Source organism: Rhinichthys klamathensis, unplaced genomic scaffold (genome assembly GCF_029890125.1).
Source record: "Rhinichthys klamathensis goyatoka isolate OS25496 unplaced genomic scaffold, OSU_Roscu_1.1 h1tg000626l_1, whole genome shotgun sequence".
Lineage (NCBI taxonomy): Eukaryota > Metazoa > Chordata > Actinopteri > Cypriniformes > Leuciscidae > Rhinichthys > Rhinichthys klamathensis.
Window position 1 is genome coordinate 384,231 of NW_026607074.1, and position 22,041 is coordinate 406,271.

The window sequence follows — 22,041 nt, forward strand, 5'->3', positions numbered from 1 at the left end:
GTCAGAATTTGGCGTAAACAGAATGAGAACATGGAACCATCATGCCTTGTTACCACTGTGCAGGCTGGTGGTGGTGGTGTAATGGTGTGGGGGATGTTTTCCTGGCACACTTTAGGCCCCTTAGTGCCAATTGGGCATCGTTTAAATGCCACGGCCTACCTGAGCATTGTTTCTGACCATGTCCATCCCTTTATGGCCACCATGTACCCATCCTCTGATGGCTACTTCCACCATGTCACAAAGCTCTAATCATTTCAAATTGGTTTCTTGAACATGACAATGAGTTCACTGTACTAAAATGGCCTCCACAGTCACCAGATCTCAACCCAATAGAGCATCTTTGGGATGTGGTGGAACGGGAGATTCGCATCATGGATGTGCAGCCGACAAATCTGCGGCAACTGTGTGATGCCATCATGTCAATATGGACCAAACTCCCTGAGGAATGCTTCCAGCACCTTGTTGAATCTATGCCACGAAGAATTGAGGCAGTTCTGAAGGCAAAAGGGGGTCCAACCCGTTACTAGCATGGGGTACCTAATAAAGTGGCCGGTGAGTGTATAGCCTAAACATAATAATGATGTTAATGCTGTTATGTACACACACATTGATATTTAAATATGTTTGGTCTTCTTGGATGCTACAGATACTTAGCTTCTTAGTTGTTAAGACATATTTTGTGTTTTTTGGCCATGGCTCAGACAGGACTGTCATTTGTGCACCCCTAAAAAACGCAGGTGCACAATGTCGTGTTTCTGAAGTAACGTTTAGAGTGGCGAACTGACGCAGTCTGTTCTCTTGCTACTCTTCTCACGTCCACATAAACAGAGGATCAAGCCTCTGTATGAAAAGCATCTCGCTCATCTCACAGCTGGTCTGTTTACCTGCGCTACACACAAACAGATTAATACTCTCTCCCCCTCTCTGTCTATCTTATCTCATAAACGCATGCACACACACACACAGATTAATGCTCTCTGTTTCAATATGTCAGCCGCACACATGCGCGCACACTGATTTGACATTCTGTTTAATGTCTCTGGAGTTTAAAAAAATGAAATGGCTGATTCTTAAGGTGCTTAGATACAACTGTTGGCGCTGAGCTCTTATGACTGCAGCTGTGGAATCACCTTGTAAAAAAAAAAAATGCCTCATCCAATCTTATCGGTAATGACAAGTCTGACTTGAGACTCGGTTGTGAGATATGACCTCATGACCAGACCCATACAGAATCCCCGTAAAATTTGGCTAATTTGATCATGCATTCAGCTATGAATGTCAGCGTATACACTCACCTAAAGGATTATTAGGAACACCTGTTCAATTTCTCATTAATGCAATTATCTAATCAACCAGTCACATGGCAGTTGCTTCAATGCATTTAGGGGTGTGGTCCTGGTCAAGACAATCTCCTGAACTCCAAACTGAATGTCAGAATGGGAAAGAAAGGTGATTTAAGCAATTTTGAGCGTGGCATGGTTGTTGGTGCCAGACGGGCCGGTCTGAGTATTTCACAATCTACTCAGTTACTGGGATTTTCACGCACAACCATTTCTAGGGTTTACAAAGAATGGTGTGAAAAGGGAAAAACATCCAGTATGCGGCAGTCCAGTGGGCGAAAATGCCTTGTTGATGCAAGAGGTCAGAGGAGAATGGGCTGACTGATTCAAGCTGATAGAAGAGCAACTTTGACTGAAATAACCACTCGTTACAACCGAGCTATGCAGCAAAGCATTTGTGAAGCCACAACACGCACAACCTTGAGGCGGATGGGCTACAACAGCAGAAGACCCCACCGGGTACCACTCATCTCCACCACAAATAGGAAAAAGAGGCTACAATTTGCAAGAGCTCACCAAAATTGGACAGTTGAAGACTGGAAAAATGTTGCCTGGTCTGATGAGTCTCGATTTCTGTTGAGACATTCAGATGGTAGAGTCAGAATTTGGCGTAAACAGAATGATAACATGGATCCATCATGCCTTGTTACCACTGTGCAGGCTGGTGGTGGTGGTGTAATGGTGTGGGGGATGTTTTCTTGGCACACTTTAGGCCCCTTAGTGCCAATTGGGCATCGTTTAAATGCCACGGCCTACCTGAGCATTGTTTCTGACCATGTCCATCCCTTTATGGCCACCATGTACCCATCCTCTGATGGCTACTTCCAGCAGGATAATGCACCATGTCATAAAGCTCGAATCATTTCAAATTGGTTTCTTGAACATGACAATGAGTTCACTGAACTAAAATGGCCCCCACAGTCACCAGATCTCAACCCAATAGAGCATCTTTGGGATGTGGTGGAACGGGAGCTTCGTGCCCTGGATGTGCATCCCACAAATCTCCATCAACTGCAAGATGCTATCCTACCAATATGGGCCAACATTTCTTAAGAATGCTTTCAGCACCTTGTTGAATTAATGCCACGTAGAATTAAGGCAGTTCTGAAGGCGAAAGGGGGTCAAACACAGTATTAGTATGGTGTTCCTAATAATCCTTTAGGTGAGTGTAGTACCCTCAGCTCAGTTTAACACATTTTATCATTGTTAAATCGATTCTGGAGATTTACTTTCAAAATCAGCTCATAATGCGAAACAATCTGCAGGTTCTGTGCGAGCCTGTTTATGACTGACGGATTACACAGGATGTCTGTGATTGATTAGATGTTGGTGTAACTTAGACAAGCAATAGATTACATATAGGGGCAGAAGCAGACTAATGGTTAATGACCTAAGCTACAAACTTCAAGGTTGAAGAGTTATAGATCACAATCAAGACGCTGCTCAGCATGAAAAGTGTCTGCCAAGTGGCACAGAAAAATCAAGAGTTTAAACGATCCTGGTATGTGTCCTAAGCCATGTGTGCTGGCTTCAGTCTGCTGCATCAGGACTGATGTCACTTGAGGATTAGTCTTCCCACCATTTGTTGTTCCGTCAAAAATCTAATTGAGGCTAAATGTGAATGAGAATCAGACAATTTGACACCGTTGACCAAAAGGGCAGCGACATGTTTTGAGCAACACCTGCTGATGCCACATCATAATGCCTGTCTCTATTACTCACAGTGACCACATGATACACACAAAACCCCAAAACATTTTATTTTCTCACCAAAACTATTCACATCAGGTCATTCACATTTAATGAAAATTACAACTCACCACTAAATGAAGACAAAAATCTTACATTTCATTGGTTGATGAGATTCAGAATGTGAACCAACAAAAAGACCTACATCCTATCTGCATCACTGAAGTGCACATTTATGCATTTGGTGTAAAGAGGTCCACAGGGATGCATGGTTTCATTCTAAAATCTAGTTCCCCCCCCCAAATTGGCCCAAAATCCACACAGAACAGTGTGACAGAAAGTAGGTTGCAAAGACCAAAATATTTAATAACAATGAAAAAATATTCATATGCTCTGCATATTTAATATATACAAATACAAATGTAATAAGAGAGAGAATTATAAAAAATAATAATAGATATATTAAATGCTGATATTTTATATTGATTGATATTTGATACAGATTTCAGACTCCGATCTTCAACCAACTGGATAATATTCTGATATTGTTCCAAACCAATCTGACTTCTGACCTATAATGCTGCCTGAATCATAATCATACACTGTTCGTTCATTGAACTGGCCCCCGACTGAGCCTGGGTTCTCCCAAGGTTGTTTTCTCCATTCTGCCACCTGATGGAGTTTTGGTTCCTTGCCACTGTTGCCTTTTTCCACCTTTGTTGTCATTGGCTTAGCTTGCTTAGTTGGGGACATTAAATTGAACATGTAATTTAATATATTACAATAATATTGATCTGCCTGCATTGACACTATTATACAAGAACTGAACTGAGCTGGACGATGACATCACAGTTTACTCCAGAGCGGCTATATATATATATTAGGGCTGCAACAAACGATTATTTTGATAATCGATTAATCTAACGATTAATAGAACGATTAATCGACTAATCGTCGATTATTCCGCAGACTAATCAGTAAGTTTGGAACGATTATTCAGCTTTTCCAATTAGTTAAAACATTGAGTTATACATATTCTAACTATAATATAAAAAAGAAAATCACTTCAGCTTTTGAAATAGTTGTTTTAATGAACTTTGAGCCAACTAAACAGGTCATTCTCTTTAAGTTTTCAGATTTCAGTCCAACTCAAATCACACACAAATGCTCTCTAAGCATTGTTTAATAGGCCCACTGCTTTTCTTAGAACTGAAACAGAAAAAGGGACATTTACTTCAGGACACAAAGAATGGTAAAATATTAATCTGCAAACAATTATTATAAGTATAAAATTACAATCTTTTTTTACATGACAATTGAGCTGACAGAGACGTTCTCATTCACCTTTTAATATATAGTATGATAAAGTAACTGCCATGATATTCTTCCTATATCATAGGAAGGATATAACATCTCGTTTTGCAAGTCTTCATGATTATTGAACAAAATACAGGCAAGTGAAAAGACTATAATAATACCTAATATACTAATAGTGTTACAATAATAAAAACAGCCCTGACTCCTAAGCTCGATCAAGCTTTATTCTATGCAAAATAAGTCATCACATTACTGTAATTATATTACTATTGATAATATTATTACTATTATTAGTAGTATTGCATTCTCTAATAAAGAGAAATTTACCGCTGGTTAGTAAGCTCCAGCTGGAGAACACTCACTTCTCACCGGCTCCTCTTGTGCCGGGATGTTTCCTCTTGCACACATGCATGTTGTGCTCCCGTGAAAAGCAAGTTCCGCCTTGCATGTATTGCACACGACAGCATTCTTGATTTGAAGTTTTGTGAAACTTTCCCAAACCTAAACCTTGCTAGTTCGGATTCGTTTGCACTGTCATAATTCGCGCTGTGTTTTCTTCTACCGCAATAGCATTTGTAAGGGCTGCACTGCACTCTAGCGCTACAGCGCCGTAGCGGTCAAATCGCGGGATTGCAGGCCCTTACATTAGGTCACGTGAGATCAAACGACTACTCGACAACAAAGATATTTGTCGACAAATATTTATTGTCGACGTTGTCGACAACGTCGACTAATCGTTGCAGCCCTAATATTATATATATATATGACTTGACTTGACATGTATCATGTATCACACACATGACCAGCGTCGGCCAATAGTGAGCCTACGTGTGACGTACAACACAGAAGCGCTGCGCTGTTACACTACGTGAACTAACTCGAGGCCCACAGGGAAGGAAATGAATAGTTGAATAAAGTCATTATTTTTGTTTGTTTTTTGCGCACAAAAAGTATTCTCGTCGCTTGATAAACTTAAGGTTGAGCCACTGTAGTCACTTGGACTATTTTAACGATGTCTTTAATAACTTTTCTGGGCCGGCAAGTTTTGATCCCTTAGAAACCTGGAGGAGTGAGACAGCTCTCAGATTTCATCAAAAATATCTTAATTTGTGTCCCGAAGATGAACGAAAGTCTTACGGGGTTGGAACAACAGGAGGGTGAGTAATTACTGACAGGATGTTCATTTCTGGGTGAACTATCCCTTTAAGTGTACAATAGAGCTCTGCCTCTGTCAATTACATATTCATTTTAAACGTGAAGTGAGAGAGACCTCAAAAAGAGAGAGAGAGAGAAAGAGTGGTGGGAAGTCTTGAGCACAGAGAATGAAAAATCATTGTGAGACAGAGATAGGAGAAGATCTGGAGAAAAATGCCAGAGGTTTGAGTGCTTGAGATTCCACTGAAAAGTCATTCAAATGTCACAGTATGCACTCATACATAATACAGTATTGTTATGATGTTTCTGTGATGTTACGTGTCTCTTTAGTTCCTCTGGATCCTCAGAAACGGATGTATGTCCTTGAAAAAGTGTCAAGACAGGTATTTAACTGCATCGGTTGGGTGGAGACACATGTTTGAGGCACTGGAGTAATATTACATCCCATTTATCTGTATTTGATATACTGTAATAAAGAGAGTCAGGTTGTTTATAAGACAGCGGTGTCCTGTGAGACAGCTGTGTCCTGGAAATAAAACAACACTGTGTGCATTTTTATGTCCTGTCTTTGGAGTTTTCAGTTAAATTCCAGGTTTTTCTTTAACTACAAAACTATGACACATATTATGATGATGGTCTACAGTGTTTTCCAGGACTATATGGTGCCAATATACTCTAGTAGAGCGTAACAGCCGGGTTCCAGAAGAAACCCGAAATGAGTTTCATTTTCTCCATATAGAAATTGATTTGTATCAATAATGTATGCCTTTCAAAACAGACCTACCATGAAGCCACAAGTCAAAGTGATTTCAGTGGCTACACTACCAATGAATACTGAGGGAGAGAAAAGTCCCTATGAAATTGTAACCTCCACTCCCATGAAGCGCTAAATGGCAGACGAGCTTCCCTATATTCTCAATTTAAGATTATCTCAACAACTTAAATTTGTACCTGGATATTTTACAATACAGCCTATTGTTTTTATTCTTACAATTGTTTTATAGTAGGGATGAAAATTTGGCCGATACGATAACTCTTTATATTTGAAAGCCGATAACTGATATATTGGCAGATAAATCTAAATCCAAAACTTTTTTTGAGTGCAAAACATCATTGAGGTTTGGATACTAGTTTACTCCCTCATAAAAGTCTTTCTTCCAGTTGTCCAGTAATGTTTAGCTGGTAAGTCTGATTCATAACTTTTCAATGAAAGATTCTTTTCAATCCCTGTGAAGATGAATGAGAAAAATGCTTCCCATAACCAAGGCTGCTGAGAAAGTGGGCGGTCACTGTTGCGCTGTATTGCCTCATAAAATTGCATTCAGAAGTTCCTTGCTTTGATAGGCGGGTGAAAAGTAATAGGCAAGCACATTCCCTTAAAGATTGATCTTCCGTTTCCACTTAAAACAGGCCATCCTGCAACACATCAGAGACCAAATCCCATCAGCCAAAGCACACAGGACATTAAATCTGTTGTTCTGAGCAGCATACATATATCTACATTCCATCAAAACACTCTTCATACACCACCAATCTTTTCAGCACCGCTATTCAGTGCTTGCACTTCACTGCTACTGAATCTGTGCCACGGTACATTTTTACCCAAGTTGTGGGAGTAAATTAAATCTAATGAGATAACCAGACCATGTAGCACAGAATAATGGCAAGAAAACTAACTTATTGCATTGTTGCTGACTCGTTGCTGGCTGCACTCAAAAACAAAAATAATAGTCTAATAAGCCGGTTCTTTTAATACATTGTTCAAGAGACTCATACGTTATCAGTTTGAATCCCTCTAACAAATCCTTCACTGAATGAACTCACTTACTGAACCGCAAGTCATGTGCAACTTGAAATGAAGCATTAAACATTGTATATGTGCTAAAAGTGCATGAAATTTAAACTTAATTAAAAAAAATTCCTATTGAAAATTTAATAATGTGTCTTGTTGTTGTTACTGTTAAAGGTTAAATGCTGAGAAACGCTGCTGAAAGTGGATCGGACCGAGCTCCACAACACACTTGCAGCCAATCAGCAGTAGGGGGCGTGTCCACTCATGATGGGGGAGGAGAGAGAGAGAGAGAGAGAGAGAGAGAGAGAGAGAGAGAGAGAGAGAGAGAGAGAGAGAGAGAGAGAGAGAGAGAGAGAGAGAGAGAGAGAGAGAGAGAGAGAGAGAACTGAAGAAAAGACAGTAAAGAGAGATGGCTGAGAAACATTACAAAAGAGAAAAAGTCAGAGGAATATCACTGGAAAAAGAAGAGTTATGATCAGGAAAGAGCTTTAGGACCAGTGTTAATATTAGAAAAACTTTTTTTTTTTTTTTTGTGCTGAAGAGACCCGAGCAGGAGTAACATTGGTTTCCCTGTTTCACTGAACCAAGATATGTTGTTGATGTAATGTTAGCTACAGAAACAGGACAGTTTTGAGTGTCATTGTTTGTCTGGAGCTGCAGGCGACTAACAACAAACTCTTGCGGTTGTATTTTTTGTTCTTCCTCGTCGTTCATTCGTCATCTTCTATGACGCTATCCATAAATGGGGTGGAGGTGGAGAGGGTCACTTCCTTCCAGTTCCTTGGGACTACAATCCAGGAATCCCTATCATGGGAGCTCAACACTAATATTAAGATCAGTAAAGCACATCAGCGACTCCACTTCTTGCGGCAGCTCAAAAAGTTTGGTGTCAGCCGAGTTGCCATGACCCACTTTTATAGGTCTACTATTGAAAGCGTCCTCACTTTCTCCATGCTTGTCTGGTTTGGTCATACAACCGCTCAGGACAAAACTAGGATGGAGAGAGTAGTACGCAGGGCTTCAAAAATCATAGGCTGTAGCCTCCCTTCACTTTCTTCACTCTTCTTCACTAGAATAATCAGAAAGGCTAAAAACATCATAGCGGACCACTCTCACCCTGCTTACCATCTCTTTAATCTCCTTCCATCAGGAAGAAGATATAGGAGCATTAAGACTTCTACATCACGCTTCAGAAACAGCACCTTCCCTCTGGCTATAGACATCTGAATTTGCACTGACTGCTAGCAGCACCTTATTAACAGCAGGCACTGTGCACTTTCTGGGCCGTGGGGTATTATCCTTAGAACGACTGCAGGTTCTGGTCTAATGTCTTATTGTTGTTGGGATTGTTGATGTACATTGTTGGTGTATTTTTGATGTTTGTCTTTTAGGTCATTTATGTCTGAGAGTTGTACCAAAACAAATTCCTATCAACTTGTTGACATGGCAATAAATTATTGAAATGAAATGAAATCTTCGCTTTATTTTTAGTGAAGAATTATTTTGCTTCAGCTATGATAAAGATACATCCACTCTTGCATTGCATGTTCGTGCATTTTTGGGGGCGGGGCAATGAAGGGAGGGGTGTGTTTTTTTGGGTTGATTTCAAATATCAACAGTGTTTCTCAGAAATCCTTTACTGCACCTTTAACTAAAACTATTAAAAATAATTTTCAGCAACTGAAATAAAATAAAATATAAAACCTTAAACTTAAAAAATGAAAATTTTAAATGTTGCCTTGGCAACTAATTGAAATACTACAAATAATAATTCAAAATGTGTAGTTAAAGACACATTTGCAGATGTAATCAGTGATATTTAATTTTATTTTAAAGCTGCAGTCCGGAGTTTTTCCTCTTTGTCGCCATATCTCTGTTCGAAATCTGCAATTGCAGTCATTCGCGGAATTATCAACTTTATGCGAGTTGTACTTCAACACCCTCGACACAGCGCAGCGCGGATGAACACAGTGTTTGAGGAGAGTGTGCAGCTGTCAATCACCGCGCCGGTGTGGATACTGGCATTCAGAATCACAGATTATTGTTTTTGGAAGTGTGACCAACATAATAATTTTCACCGGAAAATGTCATCTGAACAAGTAAGAAACATCCACTTTTGTTCTGGTACTGACATTGCAGTAAATCGCGCTGATTAAATCTAACAATCGCTTATCATATCACTCAAAACCATGCAAATTATACTTTGTTCTCAAATTGTTAATGTTAACAACGTCAGCATTGCGTGCCTACATGTAATGTCCTTCCGATATGTATCCTTGTTTTCGCATGGGTCCGGTTGCAGTCTCTTTTTTTCTGTAGCCACTCCGAAGTCCGAACGAAGTCTTTTTACAACGGGTGAATCTGTTGTCACTGGAGATTGTCGTCTGAACCTTTCTGGATCCGCCATCAAATTGATAAGTTTAATTATATCAAGTGCAGTGAGAAAAGGCTATAAATCTAAACCTCTAACATCCTCACACGCAATATAGCCTACTAGCCGAGACTCCTTCTTTATGTGTACAGATGTGACGTAATGACGCAAAGACATGCTCGAATCTCCCGCGGAAATCCACCAGTACCACTGGAATTAAAAACATTATTACAAGCTTACCGCTTTGAATTGAGCTAAAGCAAGCAGATAGTTTTGAACACTGGCTGGTTATGTATTTTCTCAAATATGTATTTTGGATAATTTTTAACCCAAAAAAAGCTACGGACTGCAGCTTTAATAGATCATTCATTAAACTATAAATTACACCCCGACAACTTTAAATACATTACAAAAAATAGTATTCTTAATTTTTGTATTTTGTAGTTGTGATCAGTTATGAATTGAAACGTTTTAGGTGCTATGGAGGTAGACCAGGGGGTCCTTTGATGCAAAAATTGCATTCTGTAATAACCTGCCCACCACTTACATATTTTTTTCCAGCCTGTTTCATCACCTCTTCCCCACACACTCTCCCAATGTCTTTTACTTGCCTTTCTCCACTTTCTTTGTCTGATTCCAGCAGAAATGAATCTAAGAGTCTGAATTGCCTGTCCACTTGTCTTTCGGTAGAAGGACAAGGAAGGAATCTTACAGCTCTTTTCAATCAGTCTCTGTCTCTCGTCTCTGTGAAAAGGTTCTCTGAAGAAAGGCAGAAGAATCTAGCCATTAAGACAACCTCTCTCCTTTTTCCAGTCGCAGGCTATTCTTAGAACATCACATAAACATGTTTATTACCCGACAGCTGCAAATTAAGCACAGTGCTGATATAAAAATTGAATTGAATTCCATTTTACCTGGCAATTACACAAGCTTAGCAGGACTCAGTAGCTCCCTGAAACATAAATAACTAATCTGAATCCATATCTCAGAATAAGAGACCACAATATGAGGTCCAAAGAAATAAATAATAAAGCCTGGGAAACATGACAGAACCCATGTGCATGTATGGTTTCATAAGTTTGGACTTTAACAAGCAAAGTTCAACTCATGTCCAACTCATGCCCACTGAACCGCAACTCATTACTTTCCTCATGTCCAACTTGAAATAAACATAGAATTCTTACTATGTCTAAATGCATGAATTGAGCTCCCTGAAAGACACTAAAAGAACTCACTTGTAAATCTGATCAAATCTGATCTAAATTTGTCATTCCTAATAACAGCCCAGACCTTCTTTAACTTCTAGCCTACACTAAATAATGCTTCATGGAGCAGTAAAACATTGTTTTATTTGACACTGTGAAATGTTCAGGAGCATTACAATAGGTGGTAGAGTGCAGCAGCATACCAATAATGCTGTTTTATAGAGCTGAGTAAAAACACAATGTAAAAAAAAAACCTTTATACGATGCACTATACGTGCAACAGAGGGCGATTAAGATAAAGCAAGCATGCATTTTTCATGACTATAGCCTTGTGCGTGCTTTAGGCCACACTTATCTTTTAAAGGAAGGTGTGTGTGAGGACTGTATTTAATTTAGATCTGATCTCCAAAAACTCTAATTAAATCCTATTTTGTGAGGTTATTAAAGGCAAAGAATCATCTAGAAAACAAAAAGAGCACAGCTGGATCTGTCTACCTCGCCCTTAGGGGACTGATATTCAAGCAAGTTAAGATTTTGACAAAGTGCTGGTTATTCAAAAAGGCCAAACAAAGGAAATGCTAAACTCAGCTGGATGAACACAATGTGTGTGAAGATAGTCCTGAATGGCACATCATCTTCAAATCAGCAGAGATGTGATCATCAAAGCCCAGTTAGAGCCCTAATAAACAAACACTAGCATGTATAAAACTGTCATTACAACGTTGCTGCTACAAGGGCATGAGAATGTCTGAAACACATTTGTAACATTATTTAGAGAATATAACAAATTCAAAAAAGAGGAATTTCTTCGGCCCTACCGTCCCGCTTTACTCTTTACACACTACACACACAGACTAAAAGCAAAAGCATTTACCAAAAATGAAAGAAATGTCTGTTGCTTAACAGTATTTCTCTTTCTGACATTCAAACTTCCTGCTGTTTGCTGCTTTACCCTCTACTGCTTTAAAATCTAGTCCAATGAGCAGCAGTGGTGAAATATATCTATATTATAAATATACCAATATATATACCAAGGTAACTAAATGACCATACATATAGCATGTTATTTACATGGTCCCAAAAAACATTTCACAATCATATCTTGACGTTTATCTATGGAGCCCTGCACAGGACATGCAAAAGAAAAAGGAGGGAAAAAAAAGCTCATTGTGCCATTGAATTAGGATTTACGAATTATTAATTTGTTCTCTTGTTTTTGGGAAAATGTAGCCTGGGAAAACCCAGACAACTTCCGGCAAATTTAGATTTGCTCTGAAAGTTAGTCTGGCAAAGAGCTCATTCAAGCCCATTTCCAATCCGTCGAAATCGAGGCACCAATCAGAAACGTTGGGGCGGGCTTTACACGATGACGACAGCATCAGGATTTTGAAGCAGATTTTTTGTAGCCTACATTACAAAGATGGATGCCGCCGTCGAACATCACTCGTTCGAATCAGCTATCGCGTCAGTTTTAAGCGATTTGAACGTTTCCTTTTAGTTAAAAACCGAGCAAAGAACAACACTCGGAGAAACGCTCTGCATACGTCATCTCCTTCATCGCTCTGATTGGTTTTAGGTCTATCCGCGACGTCCGTTGGTGACCCCCCTCTGGAAATGATTTGTCTATGACGCTTTGCCAGACCATAACTCAGTTACAACTGAGAATGGTCTGGTTTTAACCAGGCTAGGGAAAATGTAGAGATGCACCTGTCGACCGGCCATAAACCTTGCTGTTTTTGCTTTAAATCTTAAAATTACACAGTCTAATTTAAATAAAAAACAACTTCTCATGCTACATGTGTGTAGGATCCTGATTAAAATACAGTAGTTGCCTCTAATTTCAAATGGCTACAGATTTTTGTTGTTGTTGTTTTAGACCATTTCTGCCTGTAATAGTGCAAATAAACAACAAATTAATTTCCTTACACAAACAAATTTGCTTACACAAAGAAAAGAAAAAAACGGCAACTGGTATCGGAATCGACCCATTTGCTTGTAAAAAAAAAAATCGGCAATCAGAATCAACCATGAAAAATCAAGATCGGTGCATCCCTAGTAAATTGTGGCCACGGTTAAACAATATTAAACTAAGGGAACTAAGGGATCAAATTAATAAAAAAGTGGCCATAAATAAGCTACGGGAATAAATTCTTAATTCTAATTCTTAATTTCTTTATTGTAAAATATGTAGTTTTTTTCCCACACATCATGGTATGTGGATAAAAATGTATTCGATTTCTAAAAACAATGGTGCCTCCACACCACACATTCCTGCAGAAAAGTTTAGTTCAAACTCTACTAACCCAAATAATCAAGGAGTGTAGTAGTAGGAACATGGCTATCCAGAAGTAGAAATAAGTAACGCTGCACAAAAGAAACCTCTTACAGATAGACCTCTTACGCTTGACAGATAGAAACACGTAAGAGTTGAATCAGTTTGAAATAAAGAGTTGAATCAGTTTGAAATAAAGCAGTATTTTTAAAAGCACAACCATCTATCCAATCCAATGTTTAAGTCAGTAAAAATTGAAATGTTCTAAGGTTGGGAAAAGCACAAGATGTGTCAGCTGAAGACAGAAATGGTTGTTTTTGTGTCCTAAACAGGATTTAGAGAGGCACAGAACAAAATAAAGAGGAGAATAAAAGACAGACACTTTTAAAAGTGCTTTTCAACACACCAAACAGGAAGATGTCGACTTTGCAGGTAGCTCCTGAGAGCACTAAAACTTTAGAGTCTATAGCAAAACCAAACATTGTAAATCCAGACAAGAGTCTTACCACAGATATAAAGAGCACCCTGGAGCTTCCTCACTGGGCTATTTTCACCAGTTCGTCTTGCTTTGTAAAGCTCTTAAGCCTTTAGCAATTATCTGAGAAGATCAGAATAAAACTTAGGTGGAGGCTACAACAGTAAGCCCTTGCTCTTGTTTTACAAAAAAGAAAAGTCATGGAGCAGTCCGCCAACTGTTACAACCCAAGGAGTGTGTTAAATACAACTGTTGGTCCTTTATGAAAAAAAGCACTTTAAGAAAGCAACACATTTTCCCCAACCGACGACAGCATCATGCGGCAGCGAGAGCCCCGGAGCAGGGTCATTGCAGTATGTAAGTGAAAACTCAATACTCATGGCATCAACATACTACAAATGAATCACAGCAGAGAGGAGCGCAGGAGGGCACAGAGCCGCGTTCAAGTCAAAAATCTCAGACAGCGCCACAGGGAAGCACTGTGATTCACCACATCTGAAATACACGATCGAAACGGTATAATTACAGAGCACTGATGTGGTCAATACACAATCATAGGAAGAATCAAAAAGAGGGAAATATTTACCAGCATGACTGTCCTCTCTCACACTCTTTACTGAGGAGCATTGTGGGATGTGAAGGGAGCTTTTCTAAGACTTGCAGCTGACTTCAAACTGTCCTACTCCATTCTGGCTGTAGACGATGGTGATAGAGGAAATAATACAGAAGAAATAAACCAAAGAAAACGGTTCATTTTACCATATTGGTTAGTGGATGATATTAGAGCTGTTAATGTGTCCATATCCGCATATTGAACATTTAATTGTACATTTCCCCTATTTTTTCATCTAGATTATTGATGCCGCCAATTAAAGTTAATCTTTAAAACATTAATAATTTAATGACACTGTTAAATGTAATCTTTAGCAAAAAAAAAAAAAAAAAAATTCCTACTGTACATTATAAGGTTTTGAATCCTAAATTCACTTGTAGCATTTAAAAACAACTGACTTTAGTGTTTTATTTTAATTTATTATGAGAAAATAAATAAAAGTCATTTATTGGTTATTTGCCATCAAATTAAAATAATTATTGGCTTATCTGTGTCAGACAGACTTTTTATATTGGTGCACCAGCCCTAGTTATAATTGTTCAATCAAAATGACTTCACATTTGCTCAGGAAAATAGGGACAATTTTTTACCAGGTCACAACTCTTTCTTTTTTTTTTTAGGCAATGGATTTACAGCATTTGTGCAAAAGCATGATTGGGTTTGCACAGTGTAATTTTAATGGGGATGTCAGAAGAACGGACACGGACTGGTAAATGTTGAGTCAACGATGTAATTCGCTAAGAAATGCATCACACAAAGCATAGTTGATGTCGCAAGGTCTGCCTTGGCTTTTACCCAACAGTGAAATTATTCTTGTATTGCCTGTAATTTCATAGGAAAGTGAAGAAGTGACAGGAAATGACAGGTTGATGACTAGGGGGTGCAATAGGGAAAGGCTAGAGTCAAACTCAGGTCACATGCATATAATCACCACTACGCAACATGTCCCAGGTTAAATAAAACTGAAAATATGAACTAGACAGCATTAACATGTGATTATAATATGAACACCAGTAATTAAATACTAATTTTATTAGCTATATATAAAAAATAAAAAAATAAACCTGTTGTCTCTAAAACTAAAAAGGATTCCGTGCAGTTTTCTGTCAAAATAAAGCTTGAGAGTTTAACTCAACTGGATATATGAAGACATAAGTATTGTAATTTTACTAGTTTAAAGTAAAATAATTGGTTGACATTTTCTTCATTTCGATTCCATCCTCTCTAGGGATAGAACACTCAGGCCATGTCTGTGCAAAGAAAGCACTGAATTAGTATGAAGAAATTATGTCTTCAACCACGCTTGTGAATTTGTTTCTATATTCTTTAGTGCTAGTCTACCATACATTAAAGCTGCAGTAGGGAGTTTTGAGAAAACGTTGACTTAGCCTGAAAATTTGAACAAGCACAACTTACAGGTCCCACCCCCTTGCTCTCTGCTGCGCTACAGCCCTCCCTCCACAGCGGAGCCTACCGTGAACGCGCAGGCTAGTAAGCAGGCCCACCGATGACGGCGGATAACCAGTTATGGCACATTCACTAGTAGGGACGAAACATCAACAATATGCTTTACATATAGGCGTCATTTACGGGGGGGTTGGGGGGGACATGTCCCCACCACTATTTGCCAGGGTCGATTTTGTCCCCACCACTTTTGAAACATCTTGCGGTACGGATGTACAAATACAAGTAAAACATCTCCAGTTAACTAGCAGAGCATTCGTTTAGTTCGTTTGTTAAATAAGAGGCGATCTAGCGCTAACATGTGTTGTTTTTTAATCAAGTGATCATGTGCTCGTTGCCTCTGCGATCAGTGGCGCGGATACAGTGTTCTGTTGTGGCTCGCGCCCGCGCCGCAATGTCTTCACTCGGACGCGCGCTTCAATCCGTTGCGGAGATTCTCTATTCGTTCCGGTGAAATCGCAAAACAAAATGCAAACAAACGCTTCCCTGCTTGATATACAACCACTGATAAACATTATCGGTTTTTATGAGGGGAAAAAAAAACTATTCGAGTGCGGATTAGAACACATAACCTCCGACACGCTTGGCAAAAATTCTGCCACTGGACCATTACAGTACGAACATTCGTGAAATTAACCCCCCCACCCATCACATTTTTGGTCGGACATCATCACATCTTTGTATACATTTTTATTTATTTACATCAGTAGGCCTAAGCTACAGGACATCGTCTTTCAAAACATGACCTGCGTGAAAGAGAAAAAAAATGAATGTGTCATTGTACCCAGCACTTTTGAAAATGCACTTCCGAATGCGTCTCTGTCCCCAGCACATTTCAAACCAAACTGACGCCCATGTGCCTGCCCATACTTTAGCCCTATTCGCACGGGATTAGTATTACCTGGTGACCTCTAGTCATTTGCGAATTGACCATGTCTGTAATTTGTAAAGTAAAAATTCCCCCGCAAATGACTCCATATTTCGCCGAACACCGAGGTCCTGTGGTAATATTAGTCCCGCGCGAATCGGCATCTCTGTGATTTGGCGGGATCGTACATAATTTTTTCAAGGTTTTTGTTTCATGCGCGCCACTAATTTCTAACTCACACGTGGTCCCCAGATAGTACTAATCCCGTGCGAATAGGGCTTTTGACTACAAACTTGGTCCTCAAATCATTACACATTTTGCAATACATGTAATGTAACTTTATAATGTTGCACCCTTTCTATAAGTATATATCTATAAAAATACTTTTTTTTTTTACAAAAGTTACCTACAGCAGCTTTAACACTGAATCAGCCCACATGCAGACAGAATTCGCACAGTATCCTGTTCACGGTCGGCTCTGCATGTGCAGAATTTTATCAGGTCATGCCATGCCAGACTCACTCCTGCCTTTGATATCTGCTGCCTACACATGTAGCACTTATCTTTCAATTGTTCAAAGTAAAGCAGCATGCACAGCCAATTGATGTCCTGTCTCTCAGTGTGTGAACACACGGCCAGTCAAGGGCATCTTAGTCAGAATTATTCAGCAATATAGACAGGATGTGCATTTGACTCATGTGATATTATGTTTGTATCTCTCTGAAGATACATAAAGAGAAGCATGAATCTTAACGGCTTGACTATACAACTTATAACAATTTCATTATATGGTTAAAATTTGTATAGTAATAGTAATAATGTTTATTTACCGATTTACCAGTACTTGAAGTATCATAATGTGATTTTTACCTCAAAATACAGACAACCATTATAACACAGATACAGAAAGCCACATGGTAAATTGTTCATTGTAAGTGGCCTGTCCAACAAAACATAGCCAACTCATACACATACACAGGGTCATGCATACAAAGACAAAAACACCATTAGGGTAACGCATGACACTAAAATACAGTTAACCAATTAAAGGGTTTTTACTGTTGCATTTTTATATTGTTTGTAAGTATTACATTTTTTACAGTGCATGCATCTCAATGGCCTTTACTTAGCTGGTGGCAGCCCTGAAAGTGTGTGTGATCATACGAAAAAAAATCACATGAGCTGTAAATGTCATGTGATGTGTGATAAATAACTCTTCCATAAAAATACTAATTGGATGATGGCATCAAAAAGTATGCAGTCATAAACCCACAGTAACAAGGTACTTTATCCTAAAAAGTCACACTGTATTGAACACAAGCTAGCTGAAGCAATCATTAAACAAACTCCCCTATAATGTATCTCTCTCCTAAGCAGAAAGGCCAATACATTTTAGCAAATTGGTTTGTTTTGACGGTTCATTTCAACTAACCAGTTTGAAAAAAAAAATTCTTCAATTCGGGGGCCAAAAATACCCCGCATGATATTTTGCATCTTTTTTTTTAACTGAAATATCAAGTTAAATACAGAGGTTCATTACTTTCAACTTAGTTATGTAAATTAAAATGTCCCATTAGTTGCATTTATAGTAAACTATCTGATCCACTGCTTCCACCTTAATTGAGTTCCACAGTTTTTGTAGGAGATACTGCTACATATCGCAAATTTGATATTCTGATGAACCCTTAAATTACATCAATGTAGGTAGCCTTTTTGTTAGTTAGCCTACCTTTAGCGTAGTTATCTATACTATAACAGCACTATTTAACCAGGAGATACAAAAACACTATAATGCCTGTCTGCTGCAAACACTGATTCATACTGTAACACATCATCAATGAAAACAAGGAGAGACAGCAGAGCAACAGAAAGCAAGCATAGAGTGTGTGCGAGTTTGTTTATAATGGTCTTGTGGGCGGTTGGAAGCACTGAGAGCACACGTGTGGCGACTGAGGGGGGATAAACAGACCTCAACCCCTGAGGAGAATAGCAGCACTCCAACTGAGTATCACACCAGCTATCAAACCTCATCATCTCAGCCCTCAGTGTTGAGAAAAACACATTCTTCACACACAGCTGCGGCCAGCATTTACATCTCCACTCCAGTAAACCACTAAAACCATTTTTACCAGTCAGAGAACATTCTAGAGTGTCCTAGTGTTCTTGAAATATTTAGAGCAACAACTAGTCAATTACATTTCTGATGTGTAAAAGCAAATGGCTGTCTCCCGACCATTTCTTGTTGTCGCAGTCATGCAGCAGCTGACAGCTTCAATTTGTAATCAGCATATAATGCTTTCAAAGATATTTTGAAACAGTTTTGTTTGCGTCATTTGTGGCTAAAAACGCATTGCGAGGAGCTCGGCGAAAAAAATGTGGCTGAAGGATCAAGGGAGATGCTGATAATAGCTACATAAAAAAGATATTTTAATTCAGAATCATTAGCAGGCTACATGTAAACAACAGAATGAGATGTGAGCGTCAGTGAATCTCGTGAGGTTCACATGAGGACCACTATTCACGGGGCATGCTTGAGTGGCTGTTTAAGTTGCTGCATGTGAAGAAAGTCTCAAATCAGTGGCTTTTAAGATTCTGTTTCAGGATGTGGTTTAATTAGGTGGTAGACAGTGACAGCAGGTTGAGGCAGAGTCAAAAGTATTAAACAAGCATATTTTTTGGAGAAATTCATAATATATATCAGAGTTACTGAGGTAGAATCTGTTCTGAATCCTTGTAGTATTTTGGAAAGAGGAACATTAGACATTCAACACATAATTAATCAGCCCATCACATTACATAAATATTACAAGAACAGTATCACAGTCAAGGTGAAAACAGCTGCACCTTCAGAATGAAAGCTATAGCTTTTCCAACCGCACACAGAGTCCGAGAGTAGTATAGAGCAGTAAAACTCTTCACAGTTCACACCACAGCTTAGCATCCAGAACTACAACATCAGCAAGAATCAATATCATTTCTTTACAAACCTATGAAACAGCTCAACAACAAGGATAATCTTTAGAGCTAACAACACTGAGCCCATAATGCTTTAGTCCACAGCAGTGAAACACACCTCTTCCAAGCCTATTGAGCCCTTAAAGAAATACCTTGTGAAAGAAACATCTTGCAGACACTCACCGTTTTGAAGTCCTGGTGGCTGCACTCCTGGCCCTGGAAACGGCAGTAGAGCATCATCTCCTTCAGGTCGTGTCCCACTCGTTCACTGAACTCCCGCATGCTAAAGGGCTTTGGCCGGTAGTTAGTGAAGTTGGATTTCTCCGTGAGAAAGGCCAGCACATGGGGCTCGGCCAGGTGCGGCTCGGGGATCTGCAGGTGCACATCCAGCAGGGACAATAGTTCCCCGGCGTGGTAGAGGTCATTCTGCGTGAGGTGCGAGAAACGGTAGGCGTTCAAATTACAGACGGTGACGGTGGGGAAGACAAGGCTGCCAGAAACCACAGCATCCACGCTGGTGACGTGGGGGTAGGAGAGGAAATAGGCCAGCCGTTCGGTACTCTCCAGAGCCAGTAGGACTAGGCTGGCCAGCAAGGCCAAGCTCCAGAGCAGACGGCGCGAAGTGGAGCGGTAAGGGGAGGAAGAGTAGGGGAAGATGAAGCGCAAACCATGCAGGGTGCTTCGGTGGGCAAAGGACTGCCAAGACGAGGGGCCTCCCAGGCTCCCCATGCCTCCGCTCTCGGTCTCACGACTGGCCTCGCTTCCACAGCCCTCCTTCAGGTCCATGGCTAACACGCTCACACCTGCAGGTAGATCAGCACATAGTGATTGTCAGCTTAAGCCCAGGCACCTTCTGGCATCTGATTCTGGCTAATTTCACTTCATTAGAGTTTCACAGACACATCAATAATGTATTGTGAAATACAGTGTCTTTCTTGAAGCGTCGGGTTTGACACAAACATGAAGAGACACTGTAAGGCTTTATGAAAAAAAGATAAAACTGAATGTAGTCACCAGTGAGAGACGGGATTTATGTAACACGAACCCTACTGACCAAAGACACTGTAACAGTTTTAGACACAGACGAAAGATGAAAAACAGAAAGAAAAAAGAAAGATAGGAATGTAAGAAAGGAGAGTGAAAAATAGAGAGGACTGTGAAAGAGATGAAAAATTGTGGAATTAGAAAAAAAAGGATGGAGAAAGAAAGCAAAGAATGAAGAAAGAAAAAAGTACACGCATGCTCAAACAGAGACAAATAAAGGTACACACACCCCCTGAAACCATAGTCAAACTGTCTCCTGTCCAATCAGAGAAAGCGACACATACACAGAGAAAAATACAGGGTCCATTGAACACTAGTAGTCAGAGCTGCTCCTATAAATAAATATCAGGCTGGACCAGGATCACACACACACACACATCACAGAGCATGGAGGAAGAACAGATCTTGCTCCAGTTAAGCTGTGTGAGAGGGTGGCAATGGAGTGGAAGATGCTGCCCAGGGGTTTCCCTCCGCCTGTCTCTCCACCCACTCCATCACTTCAGCCCCACCAAATCCCAGGATCTCCACACAATCTCCCTTCTCCGTTACCTTATTTTACATCAATCTCTCTCTCTCTTTAACTTTCTCCCACTTGTTCAAGAAATGTTTTGAAAATGCCCAGAGCAAATAAAGTAATGTTTTCCAAAGATATTTCCAAAAGAGTTTGGCAACATTGTATTACTTACAGACATGCCAATAAAGCTATATTGACCTGAAATTGAAAAATATTACACAAGAGCTTAAAAACTATCCAATTCCCCATAACAAATTCATGCACGTGCACACACGGTCACTGGACATTCAATGGCAATTCTAAGCACCTCACGTGCAGCCTAAGGACACAACATCCACTCGTCCATGAGTGTGTGTGTGTGTGTATGTGAGAGAGAGAGAGAGAGAGAGAGAGAGAGAGAGAGAGAGAGAGAGAGAGAGAGAGAGAGAGAGAGAGAGAGAGAGAGAGAGAGAGAGAGGCTGGTCAGAGTGGGCCGGAGATGTTGTCGTTGATCCTGAGTCGACGAAGTGTGTGAGCGCGATCTTATCCCAGTCGCGCGCTTCCCGCGCTAATCCAGACAAACCATCACGCGTCCGGTGCTTCCGCTCCTCTTCTCGCCGTATCCAAGCAAAAGACAGCTGAGCCGTTACAGATGCGGTACACTCACATGTAAAAACGCAAACGGAGGTATGGAGAGGGAGAGAGAGAGAGAGGGAGAGAGAGAGAGAGGGGGGGGGGGGGGGCTCGTTCGCTCTTGCTCTTCGCGAGACACTGAGCAGTCTTCCCTCTCTCGCGCTCGCTTTTCTCTCCTCTCCTCCCGTGTGCGTTGACACTCCACTCCTCTCCGCTTAGAGCGTGATGGATGGATACAAGAAGCAAATTGTGGGTAAAAGCAGGAACGTAGAAACGGGAAAGAATCAAACACGAAAAAGAGGAGAGGAGGGGAACACACAGAGTGAGAAAAAGAGAAAAGAGGGAGAGATGACAG

At 40.0% G+C, this 22,041-nt stretch overlaps 1 protein-coding gene across 1 annotated transcript; it reads right to left on the bottom strand.

Annotated features, from left to right (window-relative positions):
* Positions 1 to 19,645: 19,645 nt before the first annotated feature.
* LOC130076092 (acid-sensing ion channel 2-like) lies at positions 19,646 to 21,754 on the bottom strand. Its single transcript, XM_056241029.1, has 2 exons — positions 21,382 to 21,754; positions 19,646 to 20,319 (listed from the first exon to the last, which is right to left on the bottom strand). Exon 2 carries the CDS (start codon positions 20,300 to 20,302, stop codon positions 19,646 to 19,648), a length of 657 nt encoding a protein of 218 aa, XP_056097004.1. The 5' UTR covers positions 20,303 to 20,319; positions 21,382 to 21,754.
* Positions 21,755 to 22,041: the final 287 nt, after the last annotated feature.